Here is a 22,728-nt window from a genome sequence, read left to right as displayed (position 1 = left end):
ACTTGAGGATGTTTTTAGGGTTTTAGAAAATTTCTAGGATTTGGGGGCAATTCAGGACATTTCTCGGATTTTGGGGCAAGCTGATTTTAGGACATTTCTAGGATTTTCTGAAATTTGTTGGATTTTAGGATGTTTCTAGCATTTTAAGATGATTTTCAGGTTTATTTATTTATTTTAACCTTATGGGACTTTTCTATGATTTTAATATGTTTCTGGGATTCCAGGACATTTCAAGGACTTGAGGATGTTTTTAGGGTTTTACAGCAGTTCTAGGATTTGGGGGCAATTTGGGGGGCAAGTATTTTAGGACATTTATTGGACTTTAGGACATTTCTTGGATTTTAGGATTTTTCTAGGATTTCAAGACAATTTCTAGATTTATTTATTTTATTTGACCTTTTAAGCATGTTTCACAGACTTTAGTTCCATGATTTCATGACATTTCTAAAATTTTAGGACATTTCTCAGATTTTAGGATGTTGCAAGGATTTCAGGACGTTTTTACAATTTTAGGACATTACTAGGATGTTAGGGGCTGGGACCTCTGTTTGGGTGTGCTGGGTATTTTGTTTTTATAAACAAGCTCTATTTAAATGCTGTTTATCCACTCTGGCACCTTTAAGGTTAAAAAACAATTCCCAGTGTGCATCATTTTATTTTTATTGTGAATTATATGGTCAGGGAGGGCCTTCTGACACCTTATCGGGGGCCAGATTTGCCTTACTGACCTTTAGTTGAGCATCACTGCTGTAAACAGCTTCTCCTTGAATAAACTGTAAATGAGAAGTACTACAGTGTAATAATCTAGCTACTAAAAAGTGATTGCGGTTGTATTACTCATATTACGGCCCATCATGTAGGCCACATCCAGCGCGGGCACGGGCGCCGCCCTCTCATGTCTGTTTGGAGAAGAACTCAGGACCAGTCACTCTGCAACGTGACAACCGGGCCCCGTGCGGACAGCCCCGCCCCCCTCAGCCAATCAGAACGCGTATGGGCGTGTCTGGGCGGGGACAACGCCCTCCGCTGTCCAATCACAGCCGCGAGTTCAGCAGCCCTCGCACCGGCACGTGTGTCCCTGCGTGTAAACTACAGAAAGGGGGGGCAGTCAAAAAAGAGAGAAAAAAAAAAACAACGTCTCGAGCCATCGCAGAGCCCTAAAGCGAAGTCAGACGTTGTCGCCAGGATTTACGCTGTCTCTTTTTGACTTTTAAACATTTAAACGCGGAATATAAACGCTGTTTTTATCGTTTTGAAGCACAGCTAAGGTAAGTTTATCTGTTTTTGTCGGTGTTAACAGTCGTGATTGTAGCCGTTGCTAACGTTAGCATGCTAGCTGTCACTTCTAGCTAACGTCCCTCAATTTATCTGCCTCACATTGATACATTTTTATCAATATCAGCTATTAATCTATTCACGATTATGACATTTTACACTAAAACCTCATTTAATAGCTCTTAAGCTGTCGTTTCATGTAGCCCATCACGATAGTAATCAGTTATTATGCCTTTATAAAAATAAGTAGTCCGCCAACTAACGAGACATTAAGCTATTATTAGCATCAATCCACGTTTTAATTTTTCTACAATAACTTGTGTTTCTGTTAAGTGGTCGTACAGTACATGTGGACGTTGCACAATGTAGGCAGCTAAATGCTCCACTGTGATAGGTCCATACCACACAGTACAGTATTTACAGGCTAGCAATAACGTGAGTCGTGTTCAGACCATCAAATTAAACACTTATTGTCTTATAAACAGTCTATACGTTACGCTATTACACTGAGTATAGCAGTAATAGTAAGTAAGAATCAGCAAACCGTTATAATCCATAGGTTGTTGAGCACCACTTCTGATTTATGTCGAAATACTTATGTGATTATTTGTCATATAAACTTTGAGCTGTTGCAGCACAGTATTTGCAGTTTATGTTGTAATTACACATGATTGAACGGTACACTAGAAACTCCCAATGTGCTCACATTGTACTTTCTTTCTTCGATTGGTGCAAGTTACATGCCTCAAGCCAATCAATGATGCTCTGTGACTGACATCTGTTGTAATCCACCCATGCATGTGCATTGTCCTGCTACACATCACTTACACTGATGCACATTATTGTATATACTACTTATTAATGATGCAGGTATTCAATGTACATTTCTTATTCTTATTTCTGTTTGTATATACAGCAATGTGTCGAAAACTGTCGAATAATGCACGTTTATATATATACATATATGTGTGTATTTAGAGCTTTACATACTAGTCTTATATATGAACCTCTGGTATATCACTGCAGCCCTATTACCTTGGCATTACATGATAGCAAATTTAATATTTTTTGGGTATAAAAAAGAAGACATTTGATGCACAATTAGGCTTTTCAGTGTGTTTTCTAATGTTTTGCAGACAAAGTGAGTTATCAGTCAATCCAGGAATTCTATAATTGGTAACAAGTGTCCCTAGATTTCACCACCCATACCATCCTCAGGATGCCGCTGATGTAAAAACTGCCTTTCATTTACTTCTGCATAAGCTGAAAGGTAATCTTTCTCTCTTTGAGATTTGGTGACAAAAGGTTACTTGGACCTTCTTTTTTTATCTCCTGGTCTGCACAATCCTGTCTGGCACATGCCTTTGCAAACTTCGTTTGTGTGCAGCTCAGGCCCTGAATCAGGTTTGATAGCTGCAAGAACCCTGAGGGTGTGAATCTGTGCAGATCCCATGTATCTGTCAAGCTCCCATGGTCCAAACGGAAAGATTAGAGGAGAATTGACAGCGTGCACGTCCAGGTGGACCATAACAATTCAATTATTTAAGGATTTTTCCAAAAGAGAATGAAGTCACCTGTTGATTTATTCTATATATACTAGTTTAATTTTTCATTTGGCAGCTGTTTAGATGTTGTTTTTTGGGCTTTATATATTTATACAGAAAGTTAATATTGGTAAAGAGGGTACTTTAACATTTATTTTGTTTGGTCATTTTTTTTGCTTGGAAAACAACTAAAAATTGCTGATGAATTTCCCGAAGACGATTAATCGACCTATCATTGCTGCTCTAATGCAATCCCCATTTAAACATATGTCAGAAACTGAGTCATCGTCACTTGGAGGACATGTAAACAGCTTACAGTTTCCGTCACTGTGACACTTTGAAATGGGTGAATCACCAGCTGCACCTAGTTTGGACTCTAATTGTTGAAGCAGGGGAGCATCAAAACAAAGCACCTCCTGTTTTTGCTGCAAGAGCATTGTTTGTAAGTTCAGTGGTTACAAGAAGTCACACTCCACTATAAACCGAACTATGTTGCCACAAAATGGCAAAAACAAAGCTAAAGGCTAAAAAGGACAGTGAGGGAGAGAGATTTGGGGCTGATAGGTAGGGATGTGTGCCTCCTCCATGTTCTCGGATGACAATAAAACAGTCAAAACTACCAAATTTACCACAGGCTGCCAGGAAATGGCTCGCCGGTGGCTCTTAAAGCTGTCCGACGTGGTTCGGTTTCCGTTGTTCTTGCTAATATGGGTTGTCATGCAGTTTAGAGTTATTAATCCCAAGTTTAGTGTGGTGACTGTTAAACTGTCTCAGGTTGAGGTTGCAAACACATATTTGTTGTCTATATTTAGAGACCTTCAGTGGGTTGCTAAATAAAGTTGAGTTGCTGGGGTAATGACATTGCATTTTTTTATCATTTCTCAATCTGCCACTTGGGGAAAAGAAAAGTTGCAATTATTATCTTGCACACAGCAGGATTTTGATAGTAATGTTTTGTAACTCTTGATTGTTTGTATCTGATTTGATTTTCTTTTTTTGTGTTACACCACAGTTATCAACGTTCATGAATCTGTTTTACATCTTTTTGTTGTTTTGGTTTAGTTTAGTTTTTTTTAAACTTAATTTACATATTTCTCAGTAAATATAAACATAAACATTCAAGCAGACACACCCCATCCTCCCATGTCACTTAAGATGTAAATAAATAAAGAAAATCAAAATAAATGAATAAAAAAACAAAATAAAATGTAAAAGTTATTAATAAATTATGTGAAAACAAAGGGGCATTGGATTGTTATCATAAGTGTTCTTTCAGTGGTTGGAATAAGAGTAAGGGGGGCTTTGTAGTTTTTGTTATTTCACATACAGGGTTCCAAGGTTCATGGAAAACCTTGAAAAGTCATGGAATTTCACAAACACAATTTCCAGGCAAAGAAAAGTAATGGAATCAGTAAAAAGCATTAAAGGTTTTTGAAAAGTCATGGAATTTTGCTGTTTGTGGTGAAACTCACAGTGATTTTCGGTGAATAATGTCCATGATGTCACATAACAGCAAATTTCAACATAGCTTTGTTTTTTTTTACGTTTCTTCACTTTCTCTCCCGCCACAGCTGGTTGAAGTTATGGAGTTTGAATCGGATATGTTTAAAAAACACCGGGCAAGTTGGTTGAGAAAAAAATCTAATAACTTGTGGAAAATTTTTGAAAGTTTGTCCATGAAAATGTTTATCAGAGTGGACAATGGAGAAACTATTTATTTGCTGACTGTGAATCGGAAAAATAGCTTTTTTTATGTGCACAAATAAGTGATGGATAGTTCTCCCTTGCTTGACAAGCATATAAACATACTGGGAATTGCATATTTAGTGTGGCACTCAACAACTCAATCTTTTTCTGTATTTTTCAGCCAAAACAATGAGCATTAGCCTCGCTAAATGAGCCATCTGCTGTCCATTGATAAAATATATATATATCTCAGTGGATGAGAGTAAGCTACCTCTTTCAACAGCTCAATCGCAGTTGGTAAACATGGAAATAAGTGAGAAAAATCTGCAAATATTCCCTTACACAGACGCAGAAATCAAGTGGATGTGCTTCGCCCCTTCGCTCCACTGTTGCTGAACCACTTTATTACACATTCATAATCTTCCAACTAGGTTATTGTAACATAGGTTTTAACAGCCTGGATTATGGAGCAAGCTCTGCAGCCTGGACGTTCACTCACATGGGCATTTAGGACCACACGCCACAACCAGTCGGTACAGACGGTCGCTTGATTTCAGGTTAACTCCATTTAGCAATCTGCAAGTTTTCACTAGTTCGTGGAAGTTTTTATTGGAGTTTAGCTGGCATGAGTGACAGACCGCCCTCAGCAGTGATTGTACATGTTGTACCCAGGTTTTTTTTTCTCCAGAGGCATCCAATAATCCTTTCCCTCAATGAGGGCACAGACATGATTTAACAAATTTAGAATTCAGAGTAATTGCATTTTATGACATAAGCAAGACTTACACTATGCTGTTTCAAAATTTCACATTTTATAAATTATTTATAGTTTTGTAGATATATGGACGGACTTGACTGACCCTACATTAGGAAATTCTTGTGAGCCCAAGTAGTAAACTTAAAATGTGTTTTCATAAATATGGCAATTACTTAACACTTTAGAATTTCTCAACTTGTGTGGATTTTCAGTTTAAAATTTTGTGTACGTAATAACAATAATTAAATATTTAATTTATTTTTTCTGCGATTTTAGGCGACTTACTATACTATCATATTTTATGCAATTTTGACTGATGTACTGGGCTACATAATCCTTTATTTGGGCCACGGTGGGGAAATTTGCAGCATTACAGCATTGAAGGGATTGTGCAAACAGGAAAAAAACACAAAGCAATATAATAACCATGTATTGGTAGAGAGCAAAAAAAAGAAAGGAGAAAAAAACGAAAAAAAACACCCCACTCCTTATTTTTAACACACGTTTTCGCGTTGATTAGTAGCAATTATTTAAAAGTATTTTAAGTGATATACTTAGTTACCATTATTATGAGCACAGCTGTTTCCTCATAGAATTATTTTTTTCACATTATTTTAAAGGGATTTTATGAAATGACAGTTATTGTGCATGTCCTAATGTATCGAGGGTACATGAAAACGTCATGTGGCCACACGCTTTTTGTCTCTCCACCCTGTTGAGCGCGTGTCTCACCGTGTACATGGTGTACAGGGCCCAGTCTCTGCCAGACACTGATCCTGAATCAGCTCCTGCATCTGCTCATGCTTTGCATATTTAAAGAGACAAAGCTGGAGGCGGAGCTGAGACCAGTGTTTGGCAGACAGGACCAGCAGCCCCAGCCTCCGCAGGACGAGCTCTCTCATTGGTCCGCCGAGCCGACCAATCAGGAGCCGGCAGGGCTTGCGGGAAGCACTGCTGCGGACACGTGCGGTATGTACACAGAGAGATAGAGCGGGACAGAGCTGCTGTGTGTGCGGGCTGTGTGTTACACTGATCGGATGCTGATATATGGAGCAGTGTGCGCTTATGCTGCAGATTCCCAGACCAGGTAAAGACTCGCTGCTGTTGTTTTATTGAATTTTAGGCTCTAAACGTGTCGCGATGCTGTTAGGATGGAGGGGAGGTTCTTCTATCACACAAGCCGGGACATTCACACATGTTCACGCACGGAGCTGCCACACCTTCCTGCAGCCTCCCTGTACATTGCAGCAGGGACGTGTCTCATGTTTCATTCAGGTCAAGTGACTGTTGTTTTCACAGCTTTTCTGTGAAAATGTGTTGTTGTGAGTCTGAAGTATGAAGACAGTGATTGTACATATTGTGGCTGTTATGGCTCCAGGCTAACACTGTCCTTCATAATGCATGTTATGTGATAAAACGGTGGTTTATTTTGAAAAAAGAACATGCATAGCAGAGGATTGTTTACTGTTCACAGATTTTTTAATACAGCACAGTAGGACTGGGGTTTTTTTTGTGTGGCAATTTCATATAGATACATGAACGTCAAATATAACTTTTTTCAATATATAAATAGTCAGTGGTAGGGCTGGGCGATATGGCTTTAGAATAATATCATAATATTTCAAGCTATAGTGCAATACACTATAATAACTAACAATATTTATGGAGGTCGACAGTTTATCAGCCTGGCTGATGATTGGGGCCGATATTGGGCATTTGGGTGATTTTCTGTATCGCCTTTTCATTTTAATGATTGCTGATCAAATTATGAATTATAAAATGCAAAGAAAGTGTCAGCATGGGAGGAACTTTTACATCGTAAAGCCGCAGGCAGCTATTTTATTTATTAATTTTTAATTTAAATTTTCACTTGACTTCATAGAAAAGTTGCTGGGAACTTGCAGTATATGATGTTTTAAGTTTTTAGTTTGGATTAAACATTTGCCAAAGGCATTGAAACAAAGTTACAAATATTCAAATTTAGGAAAGTGGAACGGGCAAAGAATTTCTTTTTTTTTAATGATTATCACATTTGTTGCAGACTAATTTTACTGTCAGTCTACTTAGTGATTGATTGCTTAATTGTTAACTGTTTCAGGTCATAAAAATACATGCACTTTATTTTTGTGAGCACAGTTTTCCTTAGAAATGCCTCATTGTTCTTACAAGAATGATCATTGTGTTATGAACTGTAAATGTGAAGCACTTTCAGACGATCACAAGCATGCATTCACCACTTTTCTATACCATAACAGCCCTTGTTGTGACCCATGCAGTGAATTATTAGACTAATAGTCACTTCCCTCGTCTCTGTGTGAGGTTGTTTGGAGCATTACGGATAGTCTTTACATCAGATGGACACTTGTTACCATCATAGCGAGCAGATTTGTGACCAGCTGTTGGAGCTGAGCCCAGTCAAGTGGAGGAGAGCTGTTGCACTGGCAATAATGCTGTGTATCACATCGCAAGATTCACTGGTGTCTCCCGCATCTTGTTTACCAATACAGTGATGCTTATTTGTTGTGATTTTGGCGATTGTGAAAGTAATGTCAAGGTATTAGGGCTGCAGCTAATTGTCTTTTTGTTGTATTATATTGACTTAGGGGTAATCGATATATCGTTTATACTTAATACTTGTTCCACTTGACATGTGTGAAATGACTATACCTCAAATTGTCACAACATTATTTTTAAGCCACAAGTCACAAAAACTACAGTGCATGAGCAGATGAGGCGTGCTCATGTGTTATAACATATGTGTTATAACAGTACTGTTAAACCTCATTATGACGGTACTTTTACTTTACTACAACAGTAGGCCTACTTTATTTAACTTTATTACAACAGTACCTCATTTGGTTTTATTGCAGCAGTAGCTTATTAGTAGTTTAGTATTTTAATAGTCCGCAGTAGTGATTTGGTATCACAATGTAGCCTAAAAATATAGCAATGTTATTTATAGGCCATATCGCTCAGCCCTGTATTGACTTATTGTTTTCTCATTTAAACTCTTAATATTTAGTCTGTAAAATGTCAAAAAATAGCAAAAAGTGCCTCGTAGAAATGCACGGTTACATCTCAAAGGTCTCAGTCTGTAAAACCAAAGATATATAATTTACACTTTCATAAGGCAGTGAAAATCCTTACAGTTGAGAAACAGGAAGTCAGGAATGTTTGACTTTTTTTTACTTTGTAGAATGACTTTAACTTCTGCGTGCACAATGTGGTCGCAGTCTTAAAATGGTGTATAAGCTGCATCTTTCCCACGCTAAGATAGACACTGTATGGCTTCATCGCAGATTGGTCGCACTCAGTGCATTTCCTGTGAATAATTTGAGCAGGTGGGCGGCAAAGTGCCTCAGTGGCTTGCACCGTAACCTCCCAGTCCTGGGTTCAAACCTGACCGAGCTGGTTGAGGCATGGCAGCGTGGAGTTTGCGTGCTCGGCCCGTGTCTGTGTGGGTTCGCTCCGTGTGCTCTGGTTTCTTCTCACCGTCCACAGACATGCAGGTGTGGTGACCTGGAAGTACTAAATTGTCTGTAGGTGGGAATTTGAGCACTAATATTGTGTCTGCCTTGGTTGTCACCCAGTGGAGGCTGTGATTGGCTGCAGTTTTGACAATTACGTATTTATAATTATTTTACAAAATTATTTTATTTTTTAAGCACTATTTTGAAGCCCATTTCTTTTTTATTAACTGTCTTTTATTTTTTGTTTTTTGTTTGTGTTTTAATATTTGTTTTTGTATATCAAGGTAACTTTCTTGAACTTTTTTAAAATAGTTTCTTGCTATTTTTTGAGGGTTACTCATTGCCTTCTCCCCGTGTTTTTTTTTTGAAAGAAAAAGAAATTGCTCATGTTGCAAAGGGTTTTTTCAGACATTACATTGTTTATTCTCTAAATAATTGGGAACTGAAAAAGAAAAAAAGAAAAATTCACTAAATGCCACTTGCATTGGTTTCACCACAAAGTCATATTTACATTAAGTTAAATATTGGACAAAGTTCCCCCTAACACTAAATAATTGGTGTCAGGTGGTGTGTTTTTTTTGTTTGTTTTTTTTTTCCCCCAGTTTTAGTTGTGATGAAATTGGTCTTAAATTTGAATGAAAAAAGTCTTAAAAAGTCTGAAATCTCGCCATTAGCTGTAGGAACTTTGTCAACTTCAGTCTTTTTTACTAGTTGCTGCGTGTGAGGCTCAAATGAGAGAGAATCGTCAATTCTAGTTGCAAAAAACTCAATCTCAGATCATGGAAAGTGTTGATGGATTGTTCATTGGCTTTGATTTTGCATTTTGAAAAATCATGTTATGTCAGCCTTAAAAAACAAGTTTTGGATCACACCGGTTACATTGTACAGTATTAAAAACAAGTTGCAGCTGACAAAGAGCCTGGTTTGGCGTTGACGGTTTCCCCACCACCTCCACCCACCGCCGTGTGTCTTCGCCATCACCCGTGGAAGTACGCATGGATGCCAGCCTGCCTCGTCGCCCACTCACGCCCTGCTTGCATATTTCCAGATCATAATTGCTCCTTCCCCCGCCCAGTTCAGCCGTAGCACACACTTGTTTGTCATGTGCACCATCCATCTGACAAAACATAACGCTCATTAGCATCTCAGGGCTGACGAGGAGGCAGCATCGCATGAATTTGTCGAATTCAGTACCTGCAGCGTCCAATCCGATGCGTTTCAGATTCAGATCCAAACAAATTCATTACAGTTTACAGTACATGCAGTGGTCCAATGTGACGAAGTATATTTACTCAAGTGCTGCACTTAAGTACAAATTTGAGGTACTTGTACTTTACTTGAGTCTGTTCTTTTCATGCCACTTTATACTTTTACTCCACTAAAAACACATAAAAACCTAACAAGAGTTTATAAAATATGTTTTGTTATAAGTACAGCTGAAATGAGTCGATGATCAATCAATTTGCTGATTGTCAGAAAATAAACTGAAAACTAATTTGATGAACATTTAAGTTATTTTCTGTTTTTTTCAATAATTTTTACATTTTTTAGTGTTAATTTTTCTATTTTTTTATCACTTTAAATTTCAAGTGTCTTTTTTCTTGTACTTTGCTTGAGTTTATAGTATTCTTGATACTTTTACCCTACTACATTTCAGAGAGAAACACTGCTTTTTACTTCACTTCATTTATGTGACGGCTTTGGGGACTTTACAGACAGAGAATTAACTAGCTATTAACTATTTTTGATAAACATTTAAGTCTTTTTCTATTTTATTTTCAATAATTTTTAGAGTCATAGGAATAAAGGTATCTATAAATATGCAAAGCTTAGGCAAGGCAGCTTTATTTGTATAGCGCATGTACAGCAGGCAACTTAAAGTGCTTTACAGAGCAGTAAAATATAAAACATAATAAAGGATAAAGGAAGATAGAAAAAGCTTAAGTTTTAAAACGGCAGAGGATGACGGGACTGACTGAAAAGGAATTCAGTTGTTACGTTTGGTTTAGTTATTTTGGAGTTTGTCATTAGCATTTTTATCCTCTCATTGAACGAGCTGGTGGCGAACCCGTCCACTTTTGGGTTAGTGCGTCAGGACTGAAGTTTGTCTGAGCTGTCGGTGCGGGACACAATGAGACCTGAAACACCTAAAACATCACAGAGGGAGGCGGGTAAAGAGGGTTGTGGGGCAGCAGGGTGAACAAAATTGACAGGATTGACGGCCTATGTTGTCCTCCGTGTGCGTCTGCAGGGCTTAAAGGATTACGGGGTGTCTCCCTTACCTAGAGAATAAATAGTACTAGACTTTTACTTGCGTAGGTGGTGGACAAATATAGAGTAACTATTGACGAGCAATCCTTGATTTGCACCCTGAGCTTTGTTGCGACCTCCTGATGTTCTCTTTGTTGACGGTCCTCTTGGTTAGAGTGGACTAAGCTATGACGACTAACAACATGTCCCTTGTAATCTGGGCACCAGCACATGTTCGCCTGCTCTATATTCAGATGCATGCATACGTACATGCAGCATGCAAATAGACTAGATTATTGACATTCTGTGCTCAAGATGTGGTGATTGTTTAGTCTAAAACAGGGACACCTAACTTACTTGGAGGACAATTTTGCAAAAGGACAGAAGGTCAAGGGACAGTCACAGCAGCCCCATACATGTGTCTAGGACTCTAGGCCAAACAAGCATTTTTTAGGATTTAAGGATGTTTTTAGGATTTTTTTTCACATTGTTAGGATTTTTGCAAATTCCCAGGATTTGAGGACATTTCTAGGATTTTAGGATATTTTTATTGTTTTAGGAGATGTTTAGAATTTTAGGACATTTCTAGGATTTTAGGAGATTTTGAGGATTTTATCACATTTCTGGGATATTAGAACAGGGATATTTTTGTGATAAACAAGCTCTACTTTGGTTCTGTTTTATGCACTCTGGCACCTTATGTATAATAAAAGTACAAAAACAATTCCCAGTGTGAAACACTTTATTTTTAGCAAGGGCCATATTTGGCCCACAGGCCATGAATTGAGTATCACTGTTCTAAATAATCTGAGTAAAAGGCTAACAGCTGGGTGCTATCACAACAACACACTTCTGTCAGTCAGTCAGTCAGTCAGTCTGCACCACAGGGAAGCTGCAACATTTCATGGCCATATTTGCAGCTTGGCGGCCAACACGATATACTGATAAGCTTTTTTCATAGCTGCAGTCCTTGGGAGACACATGCAAGGCCATGACAGGCACTCTGTAATCCTGCAGCTAATGTTCCTTTTTTCTTTTTTTCTCTCATCTCAGGTGGCCTTCAGCACCTAGAGCATCGCATCTCCAAAGAAAACCAGATACAAAGTGAAGAGGTTTTTTTTTTTTGCTCTCACCAAGAGCTGTTTTTCTCACCATCTCTCGTCCCATCTGTTGGAGCACTTGTGCCAAGGCTGTTTCATAAGCGGGAATCATCATCTCTTGTCTGCATTACTTTGAGTGGCACTTTTTCTCAAGGTAATTGCTGCCTTTTTTTTTTTGCAAAGACAGATATATTTTTTTTTAGGAAAATAGGAACTTTCTGACAACTCTCAAAGAGGGGCTCACAGCCCAAATCTCTTTTATCACTTTTTTTTTCTGCAGAAGAAGCAATGAATTTCTCTCCTTAGTTTTTTAAACTACCAGCCAAGAACCATGATTCACCTGTGTATAAATAGTAGTCCCACTTAAATGAAAGTTTTTCCTGTTATTCACCTCGGCTGACACCTTAATAAAGCTGTTCCAGCCTCATCCTACTCTAGTATGAGTTATGACAACTCTAAATCATTGCCCAGCAGCAGCACTCGGGGGCGAGTGGCAAGGGCCGATAAGAAAGACAATGACCAGGAAGCAGAGTCTGAAGGGTTAAACTCTCTGGAAACCAGCAGTGGTCAGCCCAGTGCCAATGTCACCGCTCAGGAGCAAGGGAGTGGGAACGAAGGGAGCTCGTCTCCCAGCGTGGAGTCAGGGTCTGGAGGTTTGTCCAGGGACCAGAGAGGGCCCAACTCCGACGATATGGACGGACTCTCGAGCGGGAACGACTCCGGGGAGAGGGAGAGCGAGGGCGGGATGGAGAGGGATAATGGGTCACGTGGACGCCAGTCCGTCCGCAGCTCCCACAGCTCGTCCAATGGGAAGGACTCCGGCATGATGCTGGAAACCACTGAGAGCAACAAAAGGTGAGAGGAAACGTTCGAAGGCAATTGCTCATTTTTCTTTTGTTTTTACAAATGTGGATTTCTGTCTTTTAAATTAATTTATATTTTATTTCTTTATTTTGGGATTTTATATCATTACTATTTCTATTATTATTTTTTAAATTATGGCTTTTGTTATCATTTTCATTTTTTAAGTTTTGTATTTCTTTTTATCTTGTAATTGTTTTTTATTATTTTGTTATTTAAAAAAACTAATTTTTCGTTTTTAGTTTTTGTTTATTTTTTTAAAAAATTTTAACCATATTATTATTGTCATACATTTTTGGTATTATGGATTTTTTTTTTTTTTTTTTAATTTTTAGGTATTTTTCTTCACAAATAAAATGCACTAATACACATACACATGCTAACAATCCTGTATACACCTCTGTTCATCTGTGTATGAAACACTCACTCACACTTATCTTTTCCTCCCCAGCTCAAACTCCCAGAGTCTGTCACCTCCCAGCAGCTCGCTGGCCTACAGCCTGCTGTCCACCAGCTCGGAGCACGACCCCCCCTCCACCTCCGGCTGCAGCAGCAACCAGTCGGCGAGGGTCCAGACCCAGAAAGACCTGATGAAGGCCATCAAGGAGCTGAAGCTCCGCCTACCAAGCGAGCGCAAGGCCAAGGGCCACGCCAGCACGCTTAATGCACTCAAATACGCACTTCAATGTGTCAAACAAGTCCGAGGTGAGGGGGCGTTTGTGTTTGCATCTTCTTAAAAGTTGATGTGTGACCGCCAAATCTGACCATGTTGCCTTTTTGTCGTTATGGATGAAATTTCATCTTTCTTGAGTGACTCTTCAGGCTTTAGAGCATGTTGTTTTTGTGCAGTATGTGATTGAATCTTAACCTATAAACACACCCTGACTGATTTTATGTTTCATGTTTCCAGCCAACAAGGAGTACTATCATCAGTGGAGCGTGGAGGAGTGTCACGGCTGCAGTCTGGACTTGTCTGCCTTCACCATCGAGGAGCTCGACAACATCACCTCAGAGTACACCCTCAAAAACACTGTAAGTTTATACAGTTACTCCTGCTTCATAAATATTTGTTTCTTAGAACCATCTGAATTTTGGTGTTTGAGTGCTGCATTTATTTTGCTGCAAGCTGTTTAATGAACTGTGAGAAACTACAAAATGTATATCCAAAAAGGACAAATATAGGTAATTTCGCTTATTTGTTTATAGAGACCTTTTTTCATGAAAATGTGCAGGAACACTGTTGATTTGAGGTTCGAAAAGTCGAAGCATTTGTCACTCAGGTTCTTTTTCTTTCTTCTTCAGGACACTTTCTCCATGGCCGTGTCGTTCTTGTCGGGGAAGGTCGTGTACGTGTCGCCTCAGGGCTCGTCCCTGCTGCGCTGTAAGCCCGAGTGTCTCCAGGGGACAATGTTTTCTGAGCTTTTGGCCCCACAGGACGTCAGCACCTTCTACAGCAGCACGGCTCCCTGCCGTCTGCCCAACTGGGCCTCCTGCATCGGCTCGGGTGAGCGAAAATTAGAGATGAAGGAGGTTTTCACAAGCAGTGAGATTTCAATGCGACCTCTGAAAGTCTGACTCTCTTCCCTCTCAGCCTCTCCTCCGGTGGACTGCACTCAGGAGAAGTCCATGTTCTGTCGGATCAGCGCCGACCGAGCGCAGGGCAGCGAGATGCGCTACTACCCGTTTCGCCTCACGCCCTACCAGCTCACCATCAGAGACTCAGATGACGCTGAGCCACAGCCGTGCTGCCTGCTCATCGCAGAGAGGGTCCACTCCGGATATGAAGGTATTTAACGTTCTACTACAATCTGTATTTATGCAAGCAAAGGGACACATGACACAAAGCTCTTGACCCCTCCCTCCCACACTGCCGGTGCTGATATTTCCCTTTAAAGCCGCTATCTGCCGATATTATGGTGCATCTCTACTGATGCATGATTATGAACTTCACTCATTATTAATAATTTGACAGTCACATATACTTTAAACTGTACTGAAAGGTGTCCCTGATTTGTTTTTGAACTTTGAATACGCTGGAACTGGATATATAATAGACACAACATGATGGCCTTTAGAGTAAATTGTTTATCATATCTACTGACTGAAGTTATTAGTCAGTCTGACCTCAAAACATGCTTTTCATGTGTTGTCTCTGTGGCTGTCAGCTCCTCGTATCCCTCCGGACAAGAGGATCTTCACCACCAGTCACACTCCTAGTTGCCTCTTTCAGGAAGTTGATGAGAGGTCAGTCATTTCAAATTTTTATGCTAATTTTTTCAGGGTGCTGGAAATCCTTGGAAATATACTTGTTGTGTTTTAAAGAGTAACTAAACCCCCAAACCATGTTTTTCAGTTTAAAAGCAATATATATTTTTATGTATGGGTATTTAGTAGTGTTGGTTTATTCAGGTCCAATTCTTGACATTTGAGCGCAAAGTGTTAAATTTCCACATATATTGCTATAAACATCAATAGTGACTGTACTCTAAAGGTTGAAACTTGGCTATTGAAATTGAAATTTTGATTATGGCTGATCTTGATAGCCAGAGCCTGCTTTCATTACCAACCAGGTAACTCAGGTTGCACCAGAGCAACAAACATTGAAAAATACCCTCTGAAAGGGGCAGAAAAATCCCCTCGAGACAGAAGCAAGGCCAAAAAATATTACAGAAAGGATCTGTTTTTTTGTTTTAAACACCCCATTAAGCAACAGCTTAGATGCAAAGAACTATTTCCTTGAGGTATTGCAAAGTTATTCAACTGTCAGGCACAGTCTACAGATTGGATTGACTTTATGTTGTGTGTGCGGGGGGCAGGGAGGTGCTGTGGATCAAGAGGCAGCACGGTCGGCTGACTGGGTGTGTCTCAACCCCAACCAAATTTTTGATACTTTTCACAGTCCAAGGAGAAGACATTCAAGCCAAATCAGGGGTTTTATTACTCTTTAAAGGTTTGAAAGTTGCTTGGATTCTGAATAAAGTGCTTGAAACTGTTTGAAATAGAAATTAAATCAATATCAGACTGAATAGTTTGCTTTTTAGATAAAGAAATAAAAAAGATTTGGAGATTGCACAATTGCTTTTGCTTTTATACACAAAATGAAGAGGACTCCACTCGAGCCTCGCTTGCCGCTCTGAGCATGTGTGATCAGTCTTTTTTCATGTGTGCCCTCTGATGGAGCAGTGGGAGGCTGACAGATGATAACATGCCGGGAGGTCCCTCTGTTAATGAGTGCTGGCTTGAAAACAACAAAAAAAAAAATCATGGAAGGAAACAGACTTCTGGTTGTTTAGAGCCATTTTTCTCAGAAGGTGGTACGGACACCCCTGGGGGTTTAGTTTTATGTGCTGCAGGGGGTCGATGACATTTTTAATAATGTTATTTTAATAAAAATCAGTCATGCATTATTCCTAAAATAAACACTTTTAAAGGATCAATGTAAATGTAAGTTAATTAACCACATTTTATATTCAGTATTTTTAAATTCTTATTTTTGGCTTCTAACTTTTTTATTTTAATCAAATGCTCTCATGAAGCATACAACCATTATGAGATTGTTCTATGAAAGTCAATAAATACATATATGAAAATAAAATAGAAAATAATAAACATAATTAAAGCGGCACTACACACATAAGAGCCACAATATAGTGAAATTAAATGATAGTTATTGTGTATGTTGATCAGAGTTAAACCTGATGTCCTCAGTCCGGACATTTATGCACAGTTTTTATCTGTTCAGGTCCCAAAATATTCATAATTTGAATGCACTTATTAGCTGCCAACTGTCAACTGCTGCAACACATCGACTCACTCAGTGTTTTTACCAGAGGAAATAGCACTGGCTATATGGCGCTCGCCTGAAAAAAAATTTCAAAGGCGGCTCATTATTAAAAAAATCTTCCAAACATGGGGTTTATAAAGCAACAACATCTGAGCGAAGCTTGAAAATGCACCTTAAGTGCTTGAATTTGACTTTTAGAAAGGTGTAGGAACCCTGTTATTTTCCTCCACAGTGAAAACACGAACTGCTATTCATCACTTTCCACACGTGAATATTCAGCTGTAAAGTGATCGCTGTGCTGCTGCAGGGCACCAACAGACAGTTAGAGTCTAACAGAGTGTGAATAAACGTGTTTGCAGGGCAGTGCCACTGCTGGGCTACCTGCCTCAGGACCTGGTGGGAACCCCGACCCTGCTCTACATCCACCCTGAAGACAGACCCTTAATGGTGGCTATACATGAGAAGAGTGAGTATATTTTGCACTGAACATACTGTTGATTTACACAGGAATCAGTGACCTGTTGTCGCTGAATTTTCTCGTATTTTCGTTTTGTTGTACTATTGAGTGAGAAGAACTCAGTCTCATATACGTCTGCACTGTCCTCTCTTCAGTCTTTCAGTTTGCAGGGCAGCCGTTTGACTACACTCCCCTGAGGATGTGCGCCCGCAGCGGGGAATATCTGACCATCGACACCAGCTGGTCCTCCTTTGTCAACCCCTGGAGCCGCAAGGTGGCGTTCATCGTCGGGCGCCACAAAGTCAGAACGTAAGATTACAAATTGTTTTTCTCACGTAAAGACAGAAACTTCCAGGACACTAATCATGATCATAACTAACGTTATTCCCCGTCTCCAGGAGCCCTCTGAATGAAGACGTGTTCACCACACCGCAGGGCTGCGAGACCCGGGCCACCACTCCCGACGTCGTCCAGCTGAGCGAGCAGATCCACCGGCTCCTGGTGCAGCCGGTGCACAGCGGCAGCTCTCAGGGCTACAGCTCAATCGGCTCCAGCGGCTCCCGAGGCTCCCGGCGTTCACACCAGCAGCACCTCAGCGCCGCCTCGTCCAGCGACAGCAACGGCCCCGCCATGGACGAGGCTGCCGCCGTGATCGCTTTGCACAAACCTGTGAGTTTTATACGCAACCAGTGCTTTTGGATTTACCTACAATTTAGGTCATTTTTACGAGTTTTTTAACGAGTCTGTTGCTGTCACTTTTCCAGATGACGTTCCAGCAGATCTGCAAAGATGTCCACATGGTCAAGACTAACGGACAGCAGGTTTTTATCGAGTCCCGTAACCGTCCAACGCCCAGAAAAAACACCAGTGCAGGTAAAATACAACATACATTACATTACACAGCAGAGTTTAGTTAGGCCCCGATTAAACCTTAAACGATTTAGAGGTGAGAGACTCATGGCAGTTTTTTACCATCGTTCAATCAGATGAACTGAGAGACGGGCTTTCTCACAACATGTAGTTTATCTGATGTTGTCTCACTTGAATTGTGACCACATGACCTAATCTGATGTCCCACTCCTCTGTTTCCTTTATTCAGGCGCAGCGAGCATCAGAGCCATCAACAGTGACCCAATCAGAGGTTTGATCGCCGACATGACGAAACCTCCCAAAGCTCTGGTGCCTGCTCCGCTTGTCCCGAAGGAGCCTCCGACTGGCTACTCGTACCAGCAGATCAACTGTCTGGACAGCATCATAAGGTGTGTGTACAACTTTTTCCTAAATTATTATTATTATTGGTCCTAAAAAGTTATTGAAAAGTTTTGAAATTATATAGAAAAATTATAAATAAAAATATGTTGCCATTACTTCCCTAATCCAACATCGCTCTGCATCGCAGGTACTTGGACAGCTGTAACATTCCCAACACGGTTAAAAGGAAGTGTGGCTCCTACACGGCGTCCTCCACGTCTGACGACGACAAACAGCAGGAGGCGAGCAACAACCAAGGTACTTTTTTTTAATAGCTAACTGCAGCTGATGTGGTTCGTAGGTGATAAACTAGGAGCTTCTCGCAAGTTTGCCTTAGCGATATCTCTGATCCACTTATTTAATTTTATTTTGCATTTACCAACAAAAATACTGATAATAAATCTTATTCTTGTTGTTGAATATGGATTTTTTTTTGATGCAGCATCATTAATTTGCCTCATGGCAGCTTCCTAGATGACAGACGAGCATGCTTTGTTCATGTGTGCTGCATGTGTGGACAGTAAACGATCATTTACAGCAAACTTGTTGGATTGTTCTCTCTGCAGGTGGTTCAGTTAACCTCGTAAGTGAACCACCTCCTCTGCCTCCCCTGACCATGGCCACAAAGGCAGAGAGTGTAGCCTCAGTCACGTCGCAGTGTAGCTTCAGCAGCACCATCGTGCATGTGGGAGACAAGAAGCCACCCGAGTCAGGTGGGAATCCTCAACACTCACACTCTCTAAACAGCTCGTTACTCAGCATTTTGTTTCTTCTGGTAAGAGGTCCATGCATGTCTTGTGGGGCTGGGCGAAAAAAACAATTTGCACTCACGTTATCCTCCAAAGTTTAGGATGTTATAGACAAAAATGGTAACACAGCGTCAATTACGTGCATAAGGAAGTGGTCTCAAAATCGACAAATTTTAGATGAAGATGGTTTGCTAAATATGCCGTTGGTTGCTGCCAACCAAGATAGGAAACAAATCACCTGAAAAGGTACCACACCAGCAACTTTTTTATAGGTCTAAGATTTATTTGCACAAAACAAAACAAAAGAAGGTTGTGCAAGTGAGATACTCTGAGGGCTTTTTAGTTTTTCAAATTTTACGATGTTACTTGGATTTTAGGACATTTCTGGGGGGTTGTGGGGGATCCTCATCCGGCACTTTTTTTTGAAAAACAAGCTCTATGACAATGAGAGGAGCAGCTGCTGCTAAAAGCAAACTTTTAGAGCGAGGGCAGCTAAGTTTCACTTTCACTGCACCTGAAGTTCTGCTCCGCCTGTGCCCAGATTACGCTCTGCGCTCAGTGAGTGGGTACAATCATCAGCTGAATGGTATTTAAATATTTCAGTAGTGCTCCTAATGAACAATCCAGCTCCAAAAACAAATATTATGTGCATGGCTGCAGATGTTTTAATTGTGGCAGGTCACCACAAATAACTTAATGTGTGGGAAACCCTGTGATCATTATGGAAAAAAATGACCATAATCATATTTTTGCCATATCGCCCAGACTTATGTTGCTTTAATTTTTTTGTTTTGCAAAGTACATCATAACAAAAAAGATTTTTATTACTTTGAAAGTCTTAAGAATGATAAAACCCCTGCAGCCTCATGATAAAACATCAGACTGCAGGTCATCTGATTTATGACTTTGTTTCTCATTGGAAATTTTCTCTTTCATTTTTGGGTGTTGCTTCTTCTCGCAGCCTTATTACTTGCTTAACCCAAATGTTTTCTGTCCTTTTTGTCTTTTTAAAGTGTATAATGATTTTTTTTAAGAACGCAGTGCGACAGTAGCACTAAATCCATGAGTTTGTTGAGTTTAAAGCGTTTTCTGTATTTAACTTTTCCTTCTTGTATCATCGTCTCACTTCTCTGCTTTAACGCCCCTCTCTGCTTTTTCCTCGGTCACAGACATCATCATGGAGGAGGCTCCTACAACTCCCACTCTTGCTGCTCCCACAACAACGCCTACTCCTCCCACCAGCGGCCCGTCGCCTCCCGCTAACACAACGGTCCCCTTCCCTCCTCTGCCTCCCCCGCCTTCACCCCCTCAAGCCACTCAGCCCGAGAGGGACACCCGGAGAAGTGGAAGTGTAGGAGGAGGAGGAAGTGGAGGTGGTGCAGGAGGAGGAGGAAGTGGAGGTGGTGCAGGAGGAGGAGGAAGTGGAGGTGGTGCAGGAGGAGGAGGAAGTGGAAGTGGTGCAGGAGGAGGAGGAGGAAGTGGAGGAGGCCGGATGGGTCTCACAAAGGAGGTGCTATCCGCACACACCCAGCAGGAGGAGCAGGCGTTCCTCGACCGCTTCAAGGACCTCAGCAAGCTGCGAGTTTTCGATCAGACGACGTCTTCAAATCTGCGCTGTCAGACCGCGGCTGCAAACCCTCTGTCACGAGGTAGAGACACACACACACACACACACACACACACACACACAGCTTTATAAATAAAGTTGCAGTTGGTTCTAAAAATTGAAAACATTTTGTTGAATTGTGCGTCTTCTTGTTTCGCAGGAGTGCGTTGTTCTCGGGATTACCCCGCGGCGGGAAGCAGCACCGGTCACAGACGTGGTCGTGGCGGTAAGAGACTGAAGCACCAGGAGTCGTCAGACCAGCACAGCTCCCTGGGTGTGAACGGGAGCCGGCGTGACCCCAGAACCGGCACAGCACCCGTACCGCTCAACGTGCCCATCGCACCCCCGACAAACTCCTCCTCCTGGCCGTCTGTAGGCTCACAGGCCAGCATCCCCGCCGCCCCGTTCGCTCCTGGTATGCTTCCGATCTACCCCGTTTACCCACCGATCCCACAGCCCATACCCGCCCAAGACCCGCTACGTTTCCCCCCGAACCAGATGGTCCAACCCATGATGGCCCTGGTTCTGCCCAACTACATGTTCCCCCAGATGGGAACGCCCATCTCTCAGCCGGGCGCCACCCCGGGACACTTCTACAACCCCAACTTTACATACCCCCCCACCGCCCCAGCTCCCGCCCCTACTGTCATCTCCAACCCCGTACCTGTCGCAGCCACCTGCGCCGCGTCTCGCAGCAGCACCCCGCAGTCCTACAGCCAGACGCCCGCTGACCGCGAGGGCGCAGAGTCGCCCCTCTTCCAGTCCCGATGCTCCTCGCCGCTCAACCTGCTGCAGCTGGAGGAGTCGCCCAGCAACCGGTTAGAGGTCGCTACGGCGCTGGCAGCGTCACAGCAAGCCACGCCCTCTGTGCAGGGCGGTGCGGCCGGGGGACAGAGCGCCGCCAATCAGGCCAGCTCTCATGATACCTCCAAGGAAAACGTAAGTACACAAACGTGCAGACAGTCAAAGGGGCCAGGGGCCGGTCGCAGCTTCATACATGTTTCTAGATTTTAGGTGGTTTTCAGGATTTTAGGACGTTTCAGGAATTCATAAGACGTTTCTGGAGTTTTAGGATGTTTCTAGGATTTTAGGACATTATGGGCGTAGCGAGGACCTCTGTCGGGTGCGGGGGATCCTCCACTGTCGCTTTTTTTTTTGACAAACAAGTTCTAAATAACATCATATGTCATTTAAAATGTGTCTTTTTCTCTGCTTCCATCAGGGTGAAGCTAATGAGTCCAACAACGATGCCATGTCCACCTCCAGTGACCTGCTGGACATGTTGCTGCAGGAGGACGCCCGCTCAGGCACCGGCTCCGCTGCCTCCGGTTCAGGCTCCTCCGGCACGAGGTCGTCGGGCTCAGGCTCCGGCTCTAACGGCTGCAGCTCCTCTGGCACCAGCGGCACCAGTGAGTCACCTCATTTTTACCGTCTCAGAGATTTAAAATCGCATCCCAGTTTCTTAGTTGCATCTATATTACATTTAGTTTTTTTACTCGCAGTTAAATTCTGCAATTTTTCTCTTCCTCGTGGGTTCAGGCAGCAGTCAGGGCAGCCACACCAGCAAGTACTTTGGCAGCGTCGACTCCTCGGAGAACGATCATTCCCGCAAACAGCCAGCAGGGGGCAGCAGCAGCGCCGGGGGAGACGGCGGCGAGGAGCAGTTCATCAAGTGCGTTCTGCAGGATCCCATCTGGCTGCTGATGGCCAACACCGACGACAAGGTCATGATGACCTACCAGCTGCCTGTCAGGTACGACACTGGGCAAAATGTGACCACACGACACAGCAGCTTAAAAAAGGAGCAAACTGCACTCAGCTGCAAAACTTAATCGAGCGTGTTTAAACTGCTGTGTTATCAGATAATTATCTGTCATAAACTGGACCTTTGCACGGGGAAATGGCACCATGCAAAGGCCCAGTTTATGACAGATAATT

At 41.7% G+C, this 22,728-nt stretch overlaps 1 protein-coding gene across 1 annotated transcript; it reads left to right on the top strand.

Annotated features, from left to right (window-relative positions):
- Positions 1-1,133: 1,133 nt before the first annotated feature.
- On the top strand, positions 1,134-22,622 carry per1b (period circadian clock 1b). Its single transcript, XM_042512723.1, has 19 exons — positions 1,134-1,268; positions 12,036-12,937; positions 13,395-13,648; positions 13,854-13,975; positions 14,246-14,447; positions 14,535-14,729; positions 15,109-15,187; positions 17,087-17,193; positions 17,340-17,493; positions 17,583-17,853; positions 17,949-18,057; positions 18,284-18,443; positions 18,584-18,693; positions 19,002-19,148; positions 20,354-20,584; positions 20,669-20,833; positions 20,951-21,729; positions 22,013-22,199; positions 22,330-22,622. Exons 2-19 carry the CDS (start codon positions 12,522-12,524, stop codon positions 22,620-22,622), a joined length of 3,981 nt encoding a protein of 1,326 aa, XP_042368657.1. The 5' UTR covers positions 1,134-1,268; positions 12,036-12,521.
- Positions 22,623-22,728: the final 106 nt, after the last annotated feature.

This window comes from Plectropomus leopardus, chromosome 23, assembly GCF_008729295.1.
Source record: "Plectropomus leopardus isolate mb chromosome 23, YSFRI_Pleo_2.0, whole genome shotgun sequence".
NCBI lineage: Eukaryota > Metazoa > Chordata > Actinopteri > Perciformes > Serranidae > Plectropomus > Plectropomus leopardus.
This window is presented reverse-complemented; position numbering and strand designations above follow the sequence as displayed.